At 43.7% G+C, this 21,522-nt stretch overlaps 1 protein-coding gene across 2 annotated transcripts in view; it reads right to left on the bottom strand.

Annotated features, from left to right (window-relative positions):
• Positions 1 to 17,528, bottom strand: part of PCSK9 (proprotein convertase subtilisin/kexin type 9) — a 172,725-nt gene extending 155,197 nt beyond the window's left edge. The window contains exon 1 of one of the 2 annotated variants that reach the window (XM_085602522.1): positions 17,069 to 17,528. In XM_085602522.1, the coding sequence (XP_085458648.1) occupies positions 17,069 to 17,263 (195 nt within the window). In that variant the 5' untranslated portion in view covers positions 17,264 to 17,528. The remainder of the gene's footprint in view (positions 1 to 17,068) is intronic. The other variant, XM_085602521.1, reaches the window with a different exon arrangement.
• Positions 17,529 to 21,522: the final 3,994 nt, after the last annotated feature.

The raw sequence follows: 21,522 nt of genomic DNA, 5'->3' as shown, positions 1-21,522 counted from the left end.
CTTTTCCATTGGCTGGCGTCACCGTTTATGCTAAACGGTGGCCAGCCATTGGAAAAGAGTTGGTAGTGACGTTTTAGTTCGGCTTTCTGAGCCATCCCATTTGGACGGGCTCGTCTGCCTTCCTTCTGCCGTGAAAGCTTTCTTATCTTTATGGGACCATGTGTTTCAAACAAATGGCCCCATAAAGACAGAGTTCAGCAAGCTTTTGCACGTACCGTCACGCGCGTCTTGTCTTTCCTTTCCCTTTCCCTTTCCCTTTCCCCCCCTTCCCCCTCCCTTCCCCCCTCCCCTCCCCTCCCCTCCCTCCTCCACCCCACTCTCTCTGCTGTTCCTCCCCCTCCCTTATCCCTTTCAACAGAAAATAGTAGCGTAGCACGCGACTGGCATTAGAACGTGGCCATGATTTATTGGGTGAATGCCCCTGCTGCGGCACTGCCACAATACACTGTATGAAGGTCATACTGCGACCCACACCCCTACAGGGATCTTACCATCCCAGACAGGTCGTACAAGACTGCACAGCTCTAAGCCTACTGCTACACATCTCTCCTCCAGGTCCTCCGGTGTGCAGTGACTGCCCCCGCCTGGCTTGCTCTGCAGTCATACAGGCCTCTCAGCTCCCCGCCGCCTGCTCTCTACTCAAAGTCCCTACACTGTCTCGCTGTACCCTGCCTCTGTGGGTGTTTGTAACTATAGGTGCGTTTATATAGCGCTTCATGCCCCCGACGAGCACTATAGCCCCCTGGAGCAGTGGGAGTGTGGGGAAGGAGGCAGGGGGACTCCCGCCGGAGCAGACACACGTGGAAAGCTCAACTCGCCGAACTTGTATTTACCTACCAGCCTGAGACTGTAATGGCTGCATCCACCTTAGGTTAGAGTCCGCTCCAGTACCGGGACCTTCCAAGGGGGTGGAGCCTGCTCCGGTACCACACCACCTCCTCACCAGACCTGTTTCTGGGGTCGGCCTGGTCGGTTCAGCAGGTCTCGGAGAGCAGAGGCCGGTCCGTGAAAAGTCCTGGTTGTGTAATTGTAATGATAGTTATTTATTCATTCAATCATACACGCCCAATGCGCGGCTGCCCTGATTTGACCAGGGTGGTGCTGTACGAAACAATATATATATATATATATATATATATAGAGAGAGAGAGAGAGAGAGAGAGATCTACATGCACATTACCGTCCTTGAGCTGCCTACGTCACCACAAGTGGTATATTGTATTGTAATTGCAATTATATAGTGCGTACTCACCCTGACGAGGCGTCGGAATATATATGACAAAAGCACAGGTCTCGTAGGGCAATGTGTGCCTGCCTTTTTGCCACAGTACTCCGCTGGCCTGTTACAGTCCTGCACTTATTTTTAAAAAAAGATACTCGCTAGGCCACACCGCCTCCTTTATTTTGTATATTTGTAGGTTTGTTTTCATTTTCATCTTTAGTGTGAGTCCTCTTAACCTCGCTGAACTCATAGAGCCCAGTTCATCCCTTGCTGTCGTCCGGACAGTGAAGTTTTTAAGGCCTGAAATAGCCGTGACATGTGCGTAAATATTTCACCAGGGCACCGGCGTCAGCGACCAGGTACGTGGAATATTTGCTCGGACGCATTATACTTCTGTCTTGTCGGGGCGGGGAGGGGCACCGGCAGGCTAGCGGGACCTCTCTTTCCAGCAGCAGCGCGGGCGCCCGAGAGAGGTGATATCCAGCTCTGCTAATAGCATGAATCCTGGTGCATAGCAGGTCACATTCTCCTGTTATAAAACAGCATTTTATCCATTATGCACAGTATTATAAACAATGTAGGTAAAAAGAAAGGAGCATATGTTGAGAGTCGGGACACGATATAGGCAGAAGGGGAGATAGTCACTGATGAGGGGAGAGCACAGTGGAGAGATGGAGGGAGAAAGATAATACATCTCTCTCGCGCGCTCTTTCTCTCTTTTAATACCCCCCCCCTGTCATCATCACGCTGTTTTCCTATACCCTATGCCACAGTTACTCTCGCCTTCATGCAATTCGCCCCCCCCCCCCCGTCTCTCTTCCTCTCCCTGCATCTGTCTCCTACCCCCACCCCCCTTTTATCCCCCTTCTCGTGTTCTCTCTCCACCCTCTGGTTACCCCTCTAGAAACAATTACAACGCTGAGGACTCGTTTAATCTGAGTTTATACATTCTGTTTACACAAGCCACGGCCTCTTTGATGCCGTGCACGAAAACATGGAACACACCTCAGCATAGTCATGTGTCCTGTGTGTCGCTGGTAAAAGGAGAGGCTCGTGCAAAAACGTACTTGGAACATCACAGAGGGTAATAAGTACAAGAACGCACTCAGCGCATATGATATTCCTGGGGGCGAGGGAGCCGTGCCAGGGCTCAGGGCAGACCCAGGTACCGCATAGCTTTTCATATACATGCTCCCAGGTGGGAAAGTGACGTGGGGCCATGTTTTAGATTCACATTGCGTTCGCAAACTAACTAATATTGCATGAAAATGCTCATTTAAAAAAAAACAACATAACTGGACACGGATTTATCAGTTCCGTAAATTCCACATTTATGGAATAAATGTATCCCACAATTTACAGCGTAAGCTACACTTTTTACTCTGACGACTATTGCCACACTTCGAGGGGCTGTGAAGATAGTGAAAATATTTAAGTAATATTTGCACACCGGAGAGTGGGAAGTAGGTGGAAAATTAGCAAAACCTGTTCAAAAGATAACCTTTTTAAAAACCGGTTGCGGAAACTTGCACTGAACATAAACCTCCACTTTGAATGCACGTTATGTAGGTGATATTTATATGTATTGTATTAATTGGGATAATGGGCATGACATCAGATGTCTTCTGACATCACAGCAAGTGACAGTACATCGCCTTCAGTGCATCTGAAATCGCAAGGAAAGGCATAGTCGAAATAAAAAAAATATTGAAAGTCATAAAATATAACAATAGCTGAAATTTCCTACTGAATTGCATAAATGTCATTTTAAGTGCCAACCAATGTTTAACCACCTTACGCCAGGGATCAGCTATCATTTGCCTGGGACAACCTTATGTAGCGTGTTTCTGCCATTATTTGTCATTGTCACGTGTACATATGTCCAAGCATAGACTCAAATGACTAGCTTCAGTCTTATATTGCCCAACTTAGCCTCTTATACCAAGGCACACCTTCAAAAACCCAAATGCAGTGCCATATACTCGGGTACAGATGTCCTAGGCCAGATTTCACAGTACTGGGCCAGGCTTAGACTAGATTCCTAGTCCAGCCTCAAATACCCAGATCCAGACCCATATGTTAGTACTGTTACTCGCGTACCCAAGTCTTGGCTCATAGACTTATATCCAAGTTCATTGGCCCAGAGTCAGCCTCATTGGCCGCGGTGCAAGTTCATGTGTCCAGGCCCTAATCTCATGATGTGGACATAGCTGTGTAAACAAAGCTGTTTGAGGCAAGCTAGGATATGGAGTAAGTAAATTGGCTAGTTGTACCTTTCTCATACAACATGTAAGAGTTTTGAGTCATTCAAAGAACTAGGGTTGCATGAGATCCGCTGAAAAAGTGTTAGTGAAGTCAGAACTCTTCAACGGGCTCCTTGTCTTTAAGCTCTCCCCGGCCTTCCTGTAGTGACTGCCTACACCTATTGTGTTCTGAAGACTGCACCCATCACATACTCTTTGCAAAGCAGCCTAGTGTTTCCGTGCAAAGCGTGGCACCTTCAGCCAGGCTTGGCTTTTTAACTAAAAGCACCTTCCATGTTCAGATTTGTTCTTGTTACAAATGTGAACGAATCATTGTCTGAAATGGATTGGAAGACAAGCCAGTGGCTTAATTCAATGCAAAAGAGATTCCGAACTATGCAAACCAGTGATTCAATGAAACAGGTAGGTCTAAAATGCTCTATCAGGCACCCTTGTTTATCCTGTGCAGCCCAACACAGCTCAGTGGGTTAACTGAGTAAGAGATACTGGAAGATTCAGTATGTACTTAAATAGAATGCAAAATGTACACGATAAGGAACACAGGTACATACAAATTTGTAAACAAGCATATTCAATAAATACAGCTAAACAATATGGAAAAATTGAAGCAATTAGGGAAAAATATAAATTAATTTAAAGTAAAAAATGGATTGGTAGAAAAAAAAAATAAGAGTAATTTGAGTGGGATGAAAATGCTCTAAATGTAACTAAAAGTAATTTTTCAGCAGTAGAAGAGGAAGGCTCAACAAAATAGTTCAGTGAGCATGTCGCTCAGACCTGCCAGGGGCCTTGAACATTTCCAGGTGGAAATTGAGGCTGGGGTCTGTGCTATGACGTCCTCACTCTTTCACAAGGACAGTAAGGCAGGGCCTCTGACAGGCCGGCGAGACTGCATCCAGGTCAGAGGTCAGTAGATGTTTAACCTATTGAGGAACATTATCTTATAAAGAAATTAAAACCCACACTTCAGATTTATTCCTGGACAATGCAAACAAACGCCAAAACACTTCTAGCACGAATGAGATTGCTGTCCATGTTCAGCTCCTGCTGATTTTCAGAGAGGCTTGGTTAGGCAGAGCCTTGGGCAGTGCATGCGCTGCTCTGCGAGGCATGCTGTATCGAGGTAGAGACTTGAAGCTTCGCCCACTCTGCCCATATTTTTCATTGGCATGTGTATTTGTCCAATGTAAATTGTGACTTTATAGGTCAAAAGGCTTGATAGTCCCTCCTTAGTACCGCCTTGTCTCATTTTGTAACCTCCCGTGGCTGTTACGTGTTTTGTTACTCGATAGGTTTTAAGTACAGTCTCCGAGCACTATTTTCTCAAATAGCTTTGTCCTGCCTGCTGCAGGCAGGACACACTCTCTCCTAACGCTTTATTTTTAATTTTTATAGCACGCATTAACAATGAAATAGGTCTCACATTTGTGAGAGTTTCAGCTATTAGCATTGTAAATAACAGTACCTTTTATTTATCAGTTTTAAAAACAACAAATAAAAGGCATTGTCATTTACAATGCCAGTAGCTCAAACGCTCATAAATGCGAGACCTATTGCATTGCAAATGCTTGTTTTAGGATGGGGGTGACCTGCCCTGACTTTAGGCAATGTGGGATTGATCCTTGGAGCAGTGAGGTGTTAACTATCTTGGTCCAGAGAGAGAGGGAATGGATGATTTTTTCTCCTTGAAGAGGATCGTTGGTACAGGATCGCTAAAATGATTGGAAGGTTTCAGAGTAGCCAGAGTTTTTTGAATGGTTCTCTCATCCATGGTTTGGAATTAGCTCGGAGAGGCACTGTTTTTGGGAGGGAGAATCAGCCGTTGTGGGGGCAAATCCTGCCTAGGGAAGGGAGAGGTGGCATGAAGATTCTAACAGGCTGCCAGAAGTTCCTGTTCAATTTTTGATGATTTATCACGGAAGAAGGAAGCAAACTTTTCACAGTTTGGTTGCTGACAGGGTTCTAAGGAGGGGGTATGGTTTGGTTGTTAGTGAAGGTTGGTGAGTTCAAACAGTTTTTGGCCATGTTTTTTGCTTGCTCTTGTTGTTCCCTGATATAGCTAGCTTTAGAGCATAAGATGCGTTTGTTATATGAGTTTCTCAAAGCTCTCAGCAGAGCAAGATGGTCCACGGAGTGTGAGGATCTCCAGATCCGTTCAGCTAGTCTTAGATTTCTTCTATCCGTATTTAGGCTCGTAGCCCATTGAAGAAGAAAATTAATAAGAAATACAATTCACAGCAGGTACGTGTCACGCCCATGCAGGGAGTGATAAAGTATGAAAACGTACTGCACCTCCTTCACTGCTTTTTAATCGTAACCTTGGTGAGCTGGAGACCTCTGGTTAAATGATGGCATCCCAGAGCTCAGTGGTCTAACCGGCGTATGACGTTATTACCTAAATATCTGAATACAAAGGATAGAAGAAAGGAATGGATTGAGAGAAAACGATGGAGAGAAAGAGAGAAAGTGTGTGTGGGCAACACCTGTGGAGATTGGCAAATCACCCAAATAAGGCATAAGAGCACAGTTTGCTTCAGAAACAGAAAACTTTTACAATTCCTCAATTGTGGGACAATGAAGGGTTTAGAATTGTGTGCTCCTACAATGCAGGAACGAAAACCCAAGCTCACTCGCAACATAAACATCAAGGCAACCTTAACTTCCCTTATTGATTATGGTGAAACATTTCTACCACGTAGGGAAGGGGCAAAGGTCTGGTCTCTCATAGATAAACAAATAGATTCACAATGTCATGGTGACTTTGGGTGAAAAAATGTGGCCAATGTTTGAACAGAAAATGTGGTTGTTCATAGAACTGTGTCGAGGGCACAACCATAACTCGTTGTGAATATTTAACTTCTTCATTAGGTTATAAATTGGATATTAGGAGCAGCAGTACACTGTTTGGGTTTGGCGTGTTTTACAGAAAGCCACTGCTGCAAAAGAGATCATTCCACATTCAAAATATGGGTTGGTGTAATGGTGACCACCGATTCAGGCTATTTATTATCCCCTCTTCTGGCACTGGCTGGTTACTTTCTGACACCTCAAGTAAATAAAAACACCCAAGCCTCCAAAGTAAGATATTTGGGGGTAATATTTGACTCTTGAAAGTCATATGTTCCGCCAGTCACTGGCAGTTATGAGTTGCTTATTCCAACGTAGATACTGTAAATGTCCTCACATTTCAGGCACAGAAGAATAAAGCGACAAAAGATGTATTGTGATTAAGGCTGATGTGACATGGAGAAGCATTTCCTGAAGTCGTCTACGCAAATTAGCACTATGGAAACTGTAGGTTTAACCAATCATTTTCTGGAGAGTTTGCTCCGTCTATGACAAGTTACACCGGTGTTTTTTCCTGAAGGCGGAAAAAGCTTTGAAGGTAGTAAAATTGCCAGATGCTGTAAAGGAATTCCTACTTTTAGTCAAGCTCTTCCCCTCTTACCCCAATTATGCTAAGCTCTTTAGTGATCCCCACAAGATGTGCACACTCCGTCTCCTTCAAACAAGCAAACATGATGCTTGTGCAATGAATCCCAGTTAAAGCTTCTAAATCTGAACTGCAATTGTTTTTGGATGCCCCAAAGCTACTACTTCACTAAGAACAAATGTTGGGAGGAACAAAATGCAAGTGTCAAGGCAGGGTACCCATCCTGTGCTAATATACCACCTCCAGGCCACAAGTATATTTGGCTTTGAGGTTTACGCAGGTAAAATGTTGTCTCTCCAAGCATTAAGGAATCTCCATATTTATTCTAGGCTGTGAAAAGTTACCTAAAATGAATAGCTGGGCAGGTGGCAATGCTGGTGTGCCAGGTTACAAATGTGATGCTATGCCACACAGAACACCGTTTTTGCTTTTTCTCTTTCTGCTATTAGTATACAATTCCGCAGAGATATTGGACATAAGCGGTTTCCTTCAATGAAATACTAAAATCTATGAAACACTGTTTTTACAAACATATCACACTAGGAACACGCAAAATCAAATCAAAATGGACCTAAAAATAAAACATGCAAAAACCTCAGTACTTAAAAGATTTTTCCTTTCTAAAAAATGTGGATGTATTCCTAAACCCTAGAAAGAATTAACTGTTGCATGGACAGCATATGAGCCTGAATCTTCTACATTATTTTTATATATGATGTTGACGGGATGTATTAGAATCAAAAGGTAAACTGTAATAAAAAATATAATAAAGAGATTCAAACAAAAACATTGAAAGAATGAGCTGTTTCTCTTATGAAAGGTATTAACACTTTTATTATCAGTTATTACATGTGCTTTCATTCTGCTGGGCTCTGCTATAAGGTGTCCCACCTCATATAGATCAATATTAATGCCCCCACTCAATCTTTGTGTATTACCAGGATGCGAAGAAGCCCAATACAATATATGCTTTTGATAGTCGCCGCCATTACTCATGCATAGCTTTGGGTTATAGGAAAATCAACACAGCTCCAGCCGTCCCAATCAATACACATTAATTACAATTGTGAAAAAACACAACATAATTCAATGGTGTTTTCTATAACAAAAAGATACCATATCATGCATGGTGGTGAAATTAACGCCCCAGGCTACAAAATACACAAACAATTTGATATATTTTCAACATCAACTGTAACATTTGTCCACCACACTGAAGAACCTGAACAGAAAACTACCCAAAAGAAAAAAGAACAAAGAATTGCATTTGTTTATATGTGAATGTGACACCTAAATGGAAAAATACTTACTGGCTGTATACAGTGTTTTTGTGTACAACGGGCACGGCTGTGGCATTGTACTAGGAGAGCGGCATATATCAGGAGGACTTAGCATAAACAACATCTTCCTCTGACAGGAAACCGCTTTACACAACCTTGTGGTTTGGGGCTGCGGTGTGAACCCACCGACTACTAGGTGTTGCTATTAATGGGAAACTCTTCATCTCTAGCACTGCTTGCCAGACCCAATATTACAATTCAAATGAATTCACATCAGCAGACTCGGAAACCCTTTTACAATGCAGCAACTCGCTTTGGGGCCTGGTAAGGGGCATGAATCACCATACATCACACTACGTAAGTGCTCACTCTCATTCAGTGCTCTATGAAACTGCCACCGAGCTTGGGTGAGCTACAGTGACCACAACTTGAAGCTCGTGATCCTCTCGGGTTGAATTCCTGCCAAACGCTCCTTTGCCACTGACCCTTTGAAGACTGCAATTCTCCATCACCCACCAAGCTCCGCGTCACAATTAATTATGAAACAGTCAAAAGTCTGTCAAGGGGAGTTCAAGCCGCTTTTTAGCAATTCCGGTTAGTCCTACCTAGTAAAGTCGACAATTTCCACCATAGATTCTGCGAATAAAACGAATCCCGTCGCTCCCACTGAACACTATTATTCTGCAGTCTGCCTTTGGCCCACTGCCCAGCTACCTAAGGCAAAGGGTACACTCTTCTTGTAAAGGTAATGTCTGGGACTCCCTTCCCCTGTAACAGTATGGACCTCACATCAAATCCAATCTGCTGGGTTTACCCGGGAAATGATGGTATTATCTAATGTTAGTAACTGCTAACAGAACATCCTGTTGGCTCTCATGTACCAGGTCTGACTGACCCGACACATCCAAGTTTCCAACTGTAACGCCTTGAACTTTCGATTTTGACAACAGGGCCAATTAGAACACACATACGCTAGGACCTATCCAAGTGTTCAAGATACCATATAACATAATTATAAAACTTTCACAGAGTAACCACTACGCAACATCTACATCCTATAATGTGGATTACTCAAAAATATAAAGTTCCTATACGCTGAAAAAGTTCCAAGTCAGTGGAGCACACAGCCAAAATGATCTACCCGAGGTAAAGGTCTGTATCACCTGCCTCAAAATGGAAGTTCACGCCGCGGAAAAGGATACTGGTAAGAACATGTCCGGTTTGCTTACCGGTAATGTTCATTACTCTCAGTCATGCTCTTCCACGTGGCATTCCTAATGACCGAAGTTCAGCGCCCTCTGGAAAGGCCCAGGCGAGCATCAAATAAAAATAAGGAAGGCTGCTTAAATTTACCTTGTTCCCCTTTAATGATTGCCGACTGAAGGCCGTCCCACCTGAAGCACTTCCTGTTTTTCGTTTGTCCTCTTTACGACGCACTCTGGCTGGAGTCCAAAAGTAGGACGAGGGTCTCTAATCTTGTTTTACGTTGTCGAATCTGTAGGTGTTGTTTGGAAAATGCTGAACTTCCGCTTCCGGTTTGCGAGACCTCTGGCAGTTGGCAGGCCTTAGGCGATTGGCCTCTGACCTGCAGCGCGTGCCCTGTTAGAGTGAGGCCACGGGATATTATTGCCGCAACTCGGCGTTTCTCTTGCCTTTGGCTTCCCCCTGTGGGACGTGGTGGGCGGTGATCGACCATCATTTTCGCATGGACCAGAAGGACTTCCACCTTTTAGCGTCATTAGCGATGAAGTGGAAACGTTGCCAGTACCTTTAATAGGGGACAATGAAGACCCCTGGTTGACTCTACTTCAGAAGACAACTGAGGGGCCCAGTTTCATCCACTGTTGTGTCTTTTTAGTTTTTACTCAGAATGGCTTAAAACGAACGAATTTCTTCAGACATAGCAGTTTTGTTCAGCAATGTCAAATAAAGTGTACAAGCCCATAAATACTTTTAGGGCTTTTGCACCTATATCAACAGTCTGAAAGGGGCCATCCCAGAATGCATAGAGCTTTAGCCCCAACCCAATATGGCGGGATATCATACTGGATACTAGCCAGACATTTAGAATCACCATGGGTCTGTGGTTGCCACACCATATTTTTCCATTACTTAAAAAAGGAAGAGAAATTTGGTAATTGTATTGTATTGTAATTGCATTTATATAGCGCTTACTACCCTTTTTTTCGTCGAGTAGCACACTACTCCGGAATGCATGAAGGATTAGTGTTGAATTAGTATAGTGAAATATGAAAGTAATTTGAGTGGTGGATAGGTTAGTCAGTTATTTGGATTCAAAAGGATAGCGGAAGGATAGAAGAGGGAAAAAAAGGTTTGTATTTATACAGTGCTTGTTACCCCTTGGTCCATAAAAACCAAGGGCTTCTGGCACTAAATAAGTGTTTAAACAAGGTTAATAGCAAACGCCTTTTTTTGTCAAAAGTCAGTAGCTTTCCAAGAGCAGACATAATTTCCAGTCTCTGCAAGGTCGATCAAATCCTCTTAAGGACCATCTTCCAGGTGGGAAGGGCAGCAAGAGAGGAGGCACCAGGAGCAGACCAAAGTAAGATGGGTAAGGATGAGTATTCCAACATGCTGCTTACTTAAAGAACACATAGGCACACAAAGGTGCGTGCATACACGCACACACACATCTATACACACACACAGCTATCAGTTGGACTACCAGTGTAATGTACAATGTTCAACCCATTTTTAATTGAACGCTGTAAATGAGCTGCAGTGTCTGGTGTTACCACATCCCATAAAACACTGTCCATTGACAAAAGAAATCAAAGGAAGGCAAATATGGACATTGCCCGGGTGTGGACAGAAAATAAGTGCTATCATTCGGGTAAAGTGTAGGCGCAGGCAGAGAATTTCAACTGCTCATAATGTCCAGGAGCCATACATTTAGGTGTTCTATATATGACTGCTTCTTCATTCCTATAAAAGGATGCTGATCTGTGATGTGGCTGTTGGCTAGGGGAGCACCCATGTGCCGGTGGAGACCATGGGCAGGCTGATCTTATGGCTTAATGTCACCAACAAATGCATGCATGCATGCAGTTGTAAGCTACGTTCATTTATTTTTAACAAAATACACTCAAATATCTGAATACAAGAATCTGTAAAAGGAAAGAGGAGGCCCGCAACGGTGTCCAAAACATGGTGCCACATGGCTAACATACATGCCATACGGAACATCTGGGGAAGGAATGTACTCTCTAGCTTGTGCGCCTATGTTCTCAGTGTTCCCACAGTTTGCTTTGAGTAGTGCGAGGCTGACAAGTAGGGCACCTACTAGATATTAACACATTCATGTATGCGTATACGTTTGCCTCTGACCACTGCAACTAGAAGCTCAGGACTGCACATGTTCAGGCCAGTTGTACAATGGTGCCTTATTTTTCTAACTATGTTGCTGCTTTGGTTGATATTTTCAACAAGCTATGCGAAATTCTTTAGATGCTACGAATACAGATAACCATCAAAGTGCAGGATACGGTCACCTGGATCTCCCTTGACCCTTAACTGAGAGCCCGCTCCAGGTTACTTTCCCTCAAGAGAACTCATTATTTTAAAAGAGGCCTCTGACTCCAGCCATTCAGTGCCAAGATCAACCCATTCTATATTGTCACCCAATTAAAAGACCTCATATAGCTCTTGCCCATCGCAACATAACACGGGGTGATGGATATTTGTCCCTTCCAATCAGTGGAGCTTGCACGGCCCCTGCCTATAAAAGCCTAGTACAGGAGTGATGGACATGTTCCCTCTTCTAACAGCAGAAGAGAGGCAGGGCCTCTCCTACAACCAGCACTGCACCTTGGTCAGAGGCAATACGTTGTTTATTTAAAAGAAACTTATGAGTAGATACATAAAGTATAAGAAAGTTCAACAAAAATCAATGTGCCTCTCGAGAGACAGCTGAAGGAAGGTCATCCCCTTAAGATGTGATATCAAATTCTTACAGCTGTGGACTCTGTGATAGCTAGCACAGTCGGACTGGTAAGAGTTTATCCAACTTTGCCCCAAACTGATGCGTAGAAGCGAGTGGGGACCTGATCTGGAGCCACAACACTGTATTTCCAAATGTACCACTTAGTAAACAACGCCGCTGTTTGATCACTAACTAGGGTTGTGTAGGTTTGCCACCAGGCTTACAGCCCTGGTCTTTCATATGACATCCTTACCTTCATGGAGTTGTAGCGAGGGTCCCATTCCACTCACTGGGTAACATAGCTTAAGATCATGTGCTGACATAGAAGGAGGGGACAACCACGAGTTGCTGTCATTACGTGTTTCTCATACTGACCTGCTTCCTCCTCCATCTGCCAGACTGCCGCTTCTTTTCCAGAAGCGTGTTCCTTTGGCAGCTACACTTACTCAACTAATCCCTCCCTGGTCTGGGTGAAGGTCAGGTCTAGTAGATAGGGCGCTGATGGTGGAAACAGGTGACCCAAGTCTGGTCCCAATTTAACCACATGCTGTGTGATCCTTGGCATATCATGTTTTCGTGCTGTTGCTTCAATGCTTACATCACCCTGTGGACTGGGAGTGCTCAGAGAAAGGCTGCCATACATGTGCATGTCAACTTGCCTAGCTCTCATAGTATGCACCTTTCAGGAGGAGCTAGACAAACATTACGTTTTATAGCTACAATGGAAGAAAACATGAGTTGACTTGCAAATCATATGTTACTTTTAATCAGTGACATATGGAAAGAAGAAAAATCAAAAACAGATTACAGGCCTTATTTAGAGTTTTGTGGATGGGTTACTCAATCACAAATGTGACAGATATCCTGCCCGCCGTATTACATGAGCATTATATCCAGTGGCACTTGTGATATGGTGGATGGGCTATCTGTCCCGTTTGTGACGGAGTAACCCATATGCCAAACTTTATATCAGGCCCTAAATCTGGTTCCTCCCGCCGCGGTTTTGGAATTGATCTATTTTTGGCATTAGTCCACAAAACAGTCCTCCTCCGTAAACACTGTGTTGCAATCAAGTCCATTGCACACAGGTGTGTGAGCATTGACAATCACAAGCAAGCCTTCAATTTTGGCTGGGTCACGCCCTCCCCCAAGCTAACAAGAACTATTACACAGGAGAAGCATAAACCTATTCGCCTTGTAAAGGACAAGGAATATGAAGTCAAAGGCTTATGAAGTCAGCAACTACGGAGATGAATTTAGACCTTTTTGACTATGGGATCCTAGTTTCCTTCTGGCCATGCTATTTTGTGGATGGGCCCGGTGAGATTACAGCAGGGATCTCCGATGTTTTGTAAGTACCCTGGAAGTAGCTCTCTGAAGTACAGCCAACAGTCTACTCTAGCCACATTTAAGAAGACACTTTGCAAGAAAAAGATTTTCTTCAAGTGTATCAACACAAAAATATGAAGTGCATATTTGAGGAAAACCATGTATTTTGAGAAACCGATACGCTGATGTTTGAAAACAAAAAATTTTAAATCCAGAACCAAATTAAACTGCTCTTTTGATATATATTATATATATATATATATATATATATATATATATATATATATATATATATATATATATATATTATATTCAAGGTATGTAGATGTGGAGTTTAGAAGAGTAAATCTATACTTGCCTAGATATGTACGTTCACAATACTGCATTAGTCAATATTCTGAAAAGGATATTTTGGCATCACTCAATATTGTGACATACATCTGCGCGTCCACTCCTAATAATCATGAAAGTTGTGGCCACTATTGTGATTGTCTCTGATGTGGCCACTACTGCAACAAATTGTCAAATTAATGAGTAGCTCGGATCTATTTCCATCAATCACAAGTAGCTCTTGTAATAGAGAAGGTTGGAGACTGTTTTTTGCACCCCAAACCTTACAGAGCTTCAATAACTGCATCAATGATTGTTTACGTCTGTTCCCAACACTACAAGTACATGGTGCCCAGTGGTGACGGTGAGGTCTTGTATAAATGTGCTTGTGGTTTTTGTAACAATGCTTTCATATAAAACAATAACAATTGTGTAGGATATAAAAAACAGGGGGAGCATTGGTTGCAAAACCATAAAACAAAATTAATTCCTTAATTCGTTTTTTAAACAAATGAACATGTAAATGGCCCGCCACCATATGGAATGGCCTATAACGCCTAATTACACATTAATTACACATTAATTGCCGGGTTTACCCCAAGGTAGCCCAGTGCGTTAAATGACGCTGAATAATAATAATTATTAATATTCTCATCATCAACTCCCTTATCATTAATTGATAAACATTGGCTGGAGTAACGAACCAGGGACAAATGGTTAATAGAGAGTACATTAGGTTCTACCCCCAATATCCCTCATAAGTATTGACAGCAGAAGCACTTTCTCAATAGTAAAAACGGCCTCCATATCAGGGAAATTAGGTCGTATAGTGCTTTAAATGGTAAATATAAAAGTGCAGGTACTCACTATTTAGAGTACCAGTTTGCTTATGAGAAGTATAGGTACTCTCCCATTAAATGTATTGCAGCAGTGCTGAGATGTGAGGGTACTCTCCCATTAAATGCATTGCAGCAGTGCTGAGAAGTGCAAGTACTCTGCCAGTAAATGTATTGCAGCAGTGCTGAGACGCACAGGTACTCTCCCACTAAATACATTGCAGCACTGCTGAGAAGTGCAGGTACTCTCCCATTAAATGTATTGCAGTACTGCTGAGAAGTGCAGGTACTCTTCCATTAAATGTATTGCAGCAGTGCTGAGAAGGGAGGGTACTCTCCCATTAAATGTATTGCAGTACTGCTGAGAAGTGCAGGTACTCTTCCATTAAATGTATTGCAGCAGTGCTGAGACGCACAGGTACTCTCCCACTAAATACATTGCAGCACTGCTGAGAAGTGCAGGTACTCTCCCATTAAATGTATTGCAGTACTGCTGAGAAGTGCAGGTACTCTTCCATTAAATGTATTGCAGCAGTGCTGAGAAGGGAGGGTACTCTCCCATTAAATGCATTGCAGCACTGCTGAGAAGTGCAGGTACTCCCATTAAATGTATTGCAGTACTGCTGAGAAGTGCAGGTACTCTTCCATTAAATATATTGCAGCAGTGCTGAGACGCGCAGGTACTCTCCCACTAAATACATTGCAGCACTGCTGAGAGGTGCAGGTACTCTCCCATTAAATGCATTGCAGCACTGCTGAGAAGTGCAGGTACTCTCCCATTAAATGTATTGCAGTACTGCTGAGAAGTGCAGGTACTCTCCCATTAAATGTATTGCAGTACTGCTGAGAAGTGCAGGTACCCTCTCATTAAATGTATTGCAGCAGTGCAGGTACTCTCCCACTAAATGCATTGCAGCACTGCTGAGAAGTGCAGGTACTCTCCCATTAAATGTAATGCAGCTGTACTAAAGAGGGCAGATCGCTACATTTCAAATTAAAGAAGTGCAGGTACTCTCCCATTAAATGCATTGCAGCAGTGTTGAGAAGTGCAGGCACTCTCCCATTAAATGTATTGCAGTACTGCTGAGAAGTGCAGGTACTCTCCCATTACATGTATTGCACTACTGCTGAGAAGTGCAGGTACTCTCCCATTAAATGTATTGCAGCAGTGCTGAGACGTGCAGGTACTCTCCCACTAAATACATTGCAGCATTGCTGAGAAGTGCAGGTACTCTCCCATTAAATGCATTGCAGCACTGCTGAGAAGTGCAGGTACTCTCCCATTAAATGTATCGCAGTACTGCTGAGAAGTGCAGGTACTCTCTCATTAAATGTATTGCAGCAGTGCAGAGAAGTGCAGGTACTCTCCCACTAAGTGCATTGCAGCACTGCTGAGAAGTGCAGGTACTCTCCCATTAAATGTAATGCAGCTGTACTAAAGAGAGCAGATACACTCCATTTCAAATTAAAGAAGGACAGGTACTCTCCCATTAAATGCATTGCAGCAGTGCTGAGAAGTGCAGGCATCCTCCCAATAAATGTATTGCAGTTCTGCTGAAAAGTGCAGGTACTCTCCCATTAAATGTATTGCAGTACTGCTGAGAAGTGCAGGTACTCTCTCATTAAATGTATTGCAGCAGTGCAGAGAAGTGCAGGTACTCTCCCACTAAGTGCATTGCAGCACTGCTGAGAAGTGCAGGTACTCTCCCATTAAATGTAATGCAGCTGTACTAAAGAGAGCAGATACACTCCCTTTCAAATTAAAGAAGTGCAGGTACTCTCCCATTAAATGCATGCAGCAGTGCTGAGAAGTGCATGTAATCTCCCATTAAATGTATTGCAGCAGTGCTGAGAAGTGCAGGTACTCTCCCATTAAATGTATTGCAACTGTACTGAAATGGGAAGATATGCTCCCTTTCAAATTAAAGAAGTGCAGGTACTCTTACATTAAATGTATTGCAGCAGTGCTGAGACGTGCACGTACTCTCCCATTAAATGTATTGCAGCAGTGCTAAGAAGTGCAGGTACTCTCCCTTTAAATGCATTGCAGCAGTGCTGCGAAGTGCACGCACTCTCCCATCAAATGTATTGCAGCACTGCTAAGTGCAAGTACTCTCCCATTAAATGTACTGCAGCAGTACTGAGAAGTGCAGGTATTCTCCCACTAAATTTATCGCAGCAGTACTGAAAAGGAAAGGCACTCTCCCCTTTTAAATTAAAGAAGTGCAAGTACCCCGCACCGGGGTGCTGTCTATTTAAAGCACGGGTGGTTTGGCGATTTCAGAGATCCTATAGCGGGTATCTTTGGTGAAATGGTAGTGGGTCCATAATCGGGCGGATGGGTTCGTCATAAGAAAGACTCCCTGGAGTTCAAAGAGATTCGGGCTACCTGACTCTAGCGAGAGAACAGAAAGATTGGGGTGTTACTCGCCTTGTTTGACCAGAAAAAGCCCGCGGGCTCGGCCTCCTTGCCCCCCTCAGCCTGGCTTTCGTCGTCCATGGTGAAGGACAGGACCATCTCATACTGCTCCTCTTCGTCCTCTGTCGCCCCCTCTTGTGCCCGGGCGGGGTACGGGGCGAGCAGCAGGGCACACACGGCTAGCACGAGCGGCCGCAGGGAGCCCATGGTCACTGAGCCCAGGCGGCGAAGAGACTGACCTCCCGTATCAAGGGGAGCACAGGTCGGATAATCGGTGCGTGGTCAGTCGAGGTAAGGATGGGGTCCAGAAAAGGCACTCGCCGGGGGCCACACAGCGCTGGACGGGACTGCGAAGGGGTCAAGTTATTGGGCGACGTGAAGTGTGGCAGTGGGTCTACAGGCTCAAAGAATTGGTAAGCGAGAGGAAGAGGGCGAGCGAACGTTTACAACTTGTCTCACATTCACGTGTTTTAATAAACATTGGGGCGTGGGCGGGTCACGCCTGCAGAGGATCACGCCACTCTAGAGCCATCGGACGATGCGAGCTCGTTAAGGCTTAACCGGGGCTTTCCTGGTACCAGCAGATCAGGTTTCTACCCCCACTTTCACTTGGGCGTCAGGTTACTCCGGGAGCAGACACACCCCTCCCCAGCGTTGTGCTCAAGGACGACGAGGCAGTGAAGGGAGGTTTTGTGAGGGCAAGTGGTCGCTTGTCGGCAGCCTTTCTGCGCACACGTGATTCGTAATCACCTTTCTTTTTCCTCACTCAACTATACAAACTTTGCACTTTCAATTTTTTTTCACGAAGGGAAACCACGGAAAACGTTCTGCCAAGGAAGGGACGGTTTTTATTTTAAAAGTTTATAAATATTGTTGCTTAACTTTCTGAATTATTTAAATGTAACATGGATTTGTAATGGTTTTAAGATGTGCGATCGCTTCGTAACTCGCCAGTCCAACCCTTGACCTTTCCTTGACCCCCCCCGCCCCCCTCTTCAGGAATCAGGAGTGTGAACTCGAGGAGTTCAGCCCGAACAAACAGAATGCACTAATTAATACTATTGTCACCACGCGATAATCTCCTTAGACTGAGTAAATTTATGCCATGACCCTTAATTATCCTAGTCATTAAACTGCAGTGTCAGTCCATATCACACGATCCCTTAATGTACTTCAAAGCTCTGTGTGTACTCATTGAAGAAAAAAACTTTGTTGAGGGTAAGTTATTATTTCTTCTGCCCCAGAATCATTAGATAACAAGCATTGGCATAGCCAATAGGTCTCGCCTTTGGGACCTTATAAGTATTAGCCACACAGCACATTATCCTGGGTGCTTAACATTTACTGCTGTTAAACGTGGAAACATTGACACTAATAGGTACATCATAGCAACTAATTAAGTATTTTTGAAGTGTTTTTTGTACAACTGTTGGATGGAACTCAGATATCTGGAGGAGCTCTCATGCGCAATAATGAAGAAAGATGTACAAGCAGGGGTGCAGGAGCAACAGCTGTGGGGAAACGCTGTTGGTTATGGTATAATATGTGACGATGTCCTACTTGTTGGTATTGATAATACCACTAGTACACCAGTGAACAGAACCCACTTTGACGTCACAAGTTTTCTAAAAATACTGTACAAATAAATTCACATCTCGCAGACTGATGCATTTAAAAATGGATGCTATTACAAGACTAAAGCATTTTGATGACCTGCTGCATTAAGTACAAAGCAGCAAAGAATAGTATCTCGCACAACCTGTTTTAAAAAACTGAACACCTCCAGAGGCGAGGCCAGCAGAATGAGTCAGGGCATCGCCAGACTGCTAGGCAAGAAATACCCCCCCAAAAAACGAGGGAAAAAAAACACAGCAGCAAGCATGCGTTAAGAATTGAGAACAACATGCCACTGCATATTAAGCTCACCAGAAGATGCTTGCAGTTCAGAAAAGAGCTAAAGACACCATCTCTTCAGGGAACACGTAGTCGTTATTTAGGTTCTCATCTCCAAAACTTCTTGCAGTCCCAAACTAAGACGCCACATTTTCCCTCCCCGCCTGATGAATGAGTGAAATAAATTAGTTTATAAAGCAATTACGTAGGAAAAAGGTGTCCTGATTGTACATATCTCGAATCGGTTCACTAAGTTCCTATTTTTTGCAAATAACTCTGCTGCAGCCAAGGTATGTTTGTCGAGTTTTGATTCCTCCTATAACTGACGTTTAAGTCTCTGGCAGTACAATCCCAACAAGGTCTATGGTTGTTCCAGAAAAGATGGGGACATGGAATCAATACAGACTATTGCTTTCACTGGCCGTGAGATTGATGAAGATTATGAAATAAGCATCTTAAGAGACGTTGCAAAATATAGACGAAGGCAAACACTGTGCAAAGAGCAGCATCTCCGCTTCAGGAAGACCTGGCTCTCTGCCTAGTAACTCCTTTCACTGCCCACCGCCGTGCCCCAACTGCTAGGTTCAAGCGCACTGACACCATTGTTTGGCAAACACACCCTTGAAGAATAAAATGTACGCACACGAGGCAAACAAAGGGTTTATATATAACAAGCGGGCAGTGACAAGCAAGAGGGGTATCAAAGTATGTGAATTGTTTGGGGATAATACTATATTGGGTTAATATATGACTCAATGTTATAGGAACGTATTTCCAGTGCCGGGCTTTTAAATAACACACTGGGTCTTTCTAGATAGGGATACCTTCTAGATAATCTTGTTTAATTGGCAATGCTTTTGAAATGGTATAGGTAACGCCAGAGATTTACAAAACTCCTTATAAATAAATACATTTCACTGAAGCTTGGGCAAACATTCCTCCAAGCAGAGTTGCACACAATTTACTCACAAATGCCGGATAACCTGAAACTCGTCAGTCTATTGGTGAAATGCAATTAGTTCAAAACAAACGTGACATGCGCTTTAAAAAGGTGCTGGTTAGTCAATCTAAAAACACGTGATTTGTCCCCATATATGATACAAATAAACAAAACACTTCGGATACATTATACATGTTGCGACACAAATATTGCCAAAGCGTAACTACATCATGTTTTAAACGATGCGTGCAACGAATAATCATGTCAATAAAAATAAACATGAATTAAATATTACTTGATAAAACAATGAATACAATTATGACAATAAATATAAATTGTAAATAGACCTGTACGTATAACAATGTCAACCAAGTGATTTCACTTGCAAACTTAAAACAATAAATGACCCATGGAGTGAAACGTAGCTTATAAAATATCAATTTAATATACCCAAGCAGAGGCACAAAAACAAACCAAACCTTCCGTGCCTTTCTAAACACTGTGTCCTTTGAGCCATGCTCGCTCCTGCAGGGAAAACGCAGTGGGAGTGAACATTACAGATAATAACCTGACCCACAAGGAATGCAGCTGCCACCCTGCGCACCGCTGCTGGCTCCCGCAGGCAAAACACCGTGGGAGTGAACATTACAAACGAGGTAGGACAAGCACCCGCCTCTAGCCATTTTAGTGCTTTCATTGTTGAAAGACACACGCAAAAGCCAACCCAATGTGTGGGGGGATTCAGACCCAGAGCAGTTACAAGAAGCCTCGCAGAGCAGCGCATGTACGCTGCGCTAGGCTCGACCTAAAAACAAATTCTCAGAGGAAAAACAAACCAGAGTTAATGTTCAGTTATGGTTAGGAAACCATGCTACCTCTCTGAAATTGGCCAGTGCTAGTTAGCTATGCAAATCATAACCCCGTGCCCTGCTCCTTACCTCACACAACACCACTAATGACATCTCACCATTTATATCACCAGTGAAATCTCTAATGACATCTTTGATAAGATCACATTGTATTGGCACGGTGGCCAGTTCGGAAACTTTTACCAGTTACTCACAAGATGCAGCCCCTCCATTGGGCAACCAGGACAACTCAATGACCATAGATACTGCGCACCCCGAATGCCAACCAAGCGCAACTCAAAATATAGTTTCTCAGTGGTGCAACCCGAGCACTCCAGCAGACGCTACCCTCACAGTCATTGATGACCATCTAAGTGCAAATTTAACAGTAGCCACCCAGATGGCTCATCTGGATACTTCATCCACCACAGCCTCTGTAAGCACGGGTGGATCGTGGAGTGCATCTACCACCGCCAGTGCCAATCTCAGTAAACCAACTCAGGCGGCTAACCCAAGGAGCAGATCCCTTCAAAAAGATCCATGAAAAGGATGAAAAAAGGCCCAAAACAAAGACAAAAAAGAATAACAACTAGTAACACAAAGGCTGCCCCAAGCACGGACACAACCCGTGACTGAAATCCAGGACAATGTGTACCCTATCTTCCAGGGAATTCCACTCCCAAGGAAGATACGGAGTTGAGGAAATACAAATCAACTCGAAGAACTGTGCGTGCCTTCCTTCCTGGCATCAGAGGACACTGGAAACAGGCCAATACTAATATACA

Source organism: Triturus cristatus, chromosome 4_2 (assembly GCF_964204655.1).
Source record: "Triturus cristatus chromosome 4_2, aTriCri1.1, whole genome shotgun sequence".
NCBI classification, from domain to species: domain Eukaryota; kingdom Metazoa; phylum Chordata; class Amphibia; order Caudata; family Salamandridae; genus Triturus; species Triturus cristatus.
This window is presented reverse-complemented; position numbering and strand designations above follow the sequence as displayed.